Source organism: Etheostoma cragini, unplaced genomic scaffold (genome assembly GCF_013103735.1).
Source record: "Etheostoma cragini isolate CJK2018 unplaced genomic scaffold, CSU_Ecrag_1.0 ScbMSFa_2256, whole genome shotgun sequence".
Lineage (NCBI taxonomy): Eukaryota > Metazoa > Chordata > Actinopteri > Perciformes > Percidae > Etheostoma > Etheostoma cragini.
The window spans coordinates 1-3,086 of NW_023266397.1; the positions used below are offsets into that span (position 1 = coordinate 1).

At 38.6% G+C, this 3,086-nt stretch overlaps 1 protein-coding gene across 1 annotated transcript; it reads left to right on the plus strand.

The window, feature by feature from the left end:
* Positions 1 to 261: 261 nt before the first annotated feature.
* On the plus strand, positions 262 to 1,389 carry LOC117940354 (ribonuclease P protein subunit p30-like; the record flags this gene model as incomplete). The annotated part of the gene is made up of 6 exons (XM_034865669.1): positions 262 to 518; positions 705 to 734; positions 832 to 869; positions 977 to 1,056; positions 1,134 to 1,202; positions 1,286 to 1,389. Coding segments are annotated over 6 exons (521 nt in total), but the record flags the coding sequence as incomplete, so codon positions are not given.
* Between the last annotated feature and the right edge of the window lie 1,697 nt (positions 1,390 to 3,086).

A 3,086-nucleotide genomic window follows, 5' to 3' on the forward strand; every position in this document is an offset into this window, starting at 1 on the left:
CTAAAGGTCTAAAGGTCATAGTGTAGGATGTCTAAAGGTCATAGTGTAGGATGACTAAAGGTCAAAAGGTCATGGTATAGGATGACTAAAGGTCATGGTATAGGATGTTAAAGTCAAAACAGTAGCATAATTGGTAGAAAAAAGTTTGTGTGTGTGTGTGTGTCTGTGTGTGTATGTGTGTGTGTCTGTGTGTGTGTGTCTCTGTGTGTGTGCCTCTGTGTGTGTGTGTGTGTGTCTGTCTCTGTGTGTGTGTCTCTGTGTGTGTGTCTCTGTGTGTGTGTGTGTCTGTCTGTGTGTGTGTCTCTGTGTGTGTGTGTGTGTGTGTGTGTCTCTGTGTGTGTTTGTGTGTGTGTGTCTGTCTGTGTGTGTCTCTGTGTGTGTGTGTGTGTGTTTATCTCCAGGCCATAGAGAGGGGCCTGGTGTTCGAGGTGTCCTACTCTGCAGCGATCAGAGACTCCACCCGGAGACGCTACACCATCGCCAACGCTGTCTGTCTCATGGAGACATGTAAAGGGAAGGTACGTCTTGATTGGCTGTCCTGACTCACCTGCAGGACGTCCTGATTGGCTGTCCTGACTCACCTGTGTCAGGACGTCCTGATTGGCTGTCCTGACTCACCTGCAGGACGTCCTGATTGGCTGTCCTGACTCACCTGTGTCAGGACGTCCTGATTGGCTGTCCTGACTCACCTGTTTGTGTTTCAGAGTGTGATCCTGTCCAGCGCCGCAGAGAAGGTTGGTCGCTAATAATAATAATAATAATAATATAATATATCACTAATAACATAATTATTATTAATATATAACGCTGTGTGTGTGTGTGTGTCCTCAGCCTCTGGAGCTCAGAGGGCCCTATGACATCACCAACCTGTATCCTTCCTATTGGTTCACACACAAACTGTAGTAAAACAACAAAAACTACAGTACTGTGTGTGTGTGTGTGTGTGTCCTGTTGTTGACCTGATCTGGTTCCTCAGAGGTTTGTTGTTCGGTTTGTCAGACGGAGACGCGAAGGACGCCGTGTCCTCCACCTGTCGCTCCGCTGTTCTCCACGCAGGTACACACACACACACACACACACACACACACACACACAGAAGTGAAACTATCAGATTGTGTGTCTGTTGTTGTCAGAAACCAGGAAGACGGCGAGTGGGATCATCTCCACCGTGAAGAGCTGCAGCCATTGGCCGCATGCAGACTGTAAGCCCCGCCCCCTTCACCTGAGACACAACAGCACCTGGTTAATGACTGATCAAGGTGTGCTTCTGTTTCTACCTGAACAGGTGAAGCTCCCCCAGCCAAAAGAGCCAAGCCTCAGCTGACAGAGTGACAGGCACCGGAGGGGGCGGGGCCTCTGGAGTGACACGCAGACGAGGGGGCGGGGCTTATCAACAAATTCAATTTTCTTACAAACTGTTTATTTAATAAAGTTTTTGAAACACCAAGTCCAAAAATTCTGTCGGATGTTTTTTTTTTTTTTTTTAAATGTGTGTGGCACTCTGATTGGTCAGCAACGAAGCAGGTGTGTATATATATATATATACATATACAAAGGATTTTTAAACACCACCAGTCAACAAATTCAGTTAAAAGTTTTATTTTTTCCAATCAGTCACAAATGCAGCATTCTGGTTGGTCAGCACCAATTCCGGTAATGTCATCAAAAATACAACTCTGCAGTACATTCAGTCAGAAATATAAAAATATAAATGATCAAGTGGGAAGATTTCAGAAAAAATCAACATAACATCTTCATGATCATAATTAATTCCTTTAATATAAAACATAAATCTGCAAATAGGAATTAATTATTTAATGTCCTCAACACATAAGTAGAGCTTTAGTGTGTGTGTGTGTGTGGGGGGCATTAAAAGCACTGGAATAGCCCTTTAGTTTTAGCATTGATTAGCTCATATAAATCCCATGATGTGTTCAAGGACGAGTGGACATCTGAGAACTGAATCGATCAGGAGGAATACATTTTGAAATGGAAGAACCTGATTGGTCCTTCAGCTGCACGAGAGGGCTGTGATTGGCCGGCTGCTCAGAGGCCCAAGATGTGGTTGATGTGACCCTGAAGACAAATGAAAACATCTGTTAAATAAACTATGAAAAACATTTTATAACCATGAACACTTGAAATAAATGAATATTTTTTCAACCACTATAGTATGATTTTTTTCTACATTATCGACATAGTATACTAAGACTTTTTTTCTAGATTTTCCTCATACTATACTATGATTTTTTTTTACATTTTTTGACATACTACATGACTTTTTTCTAGATTTTCGAAATACTATACTATAACTTTTTTCTAGATTTTCACCACTTTACTATGACTTTTTCAAGATTTTTGATTACTATACTTATGAATTTATTCTAGATTTTCGACACACTATACTATGACTTTTTCAAGATTTTCAAGATACTATACTATGACTTTTCAAGATTTATGAGGTACTATACTATGACTTTGTGAAGATTTTCGACATATACTATGATTCTTTTCAAGATTTGCAAAAAACTACTATGAATCTCTTCTAGATTTTTGACATACTATGACTTTTTTTATAGATTTTCAACACACTACACTATGACTTCCAGATTGCTTCTATTGCTTTTATCTAGATTTTTGACATACTATATGACTTTTTCCTAGATGTTTTTGACATACTATACTATGACTTTTTTCTAGCTTGTCGACATACTATACTATGACTTTTTTCAAGATTTTTAACATAATATACTATGACTTTTTTCTAAATTTTCAACATACTATACTATTACTTTTTTCTAGATTTTCGACAGACTATACTATTACTTTTTTCTAGATTTTTGACATACTAAACTATAACTTTTTTCCAGATTTTCGACATACTATACTAAGACTTCTTCCAGATTTTCGACATTCTATACCATGACTCTTTTCAAGATTTTCAACATACTACACGATGATTTTTTTGCCAGATTTTCAACATACTACACGATGATTTTTTTGCCAGATTTTCGACATACTATACTATGATTCTATTCAAGATTTTTGACATACTATATATTATCATACTATACGATGACTATTGT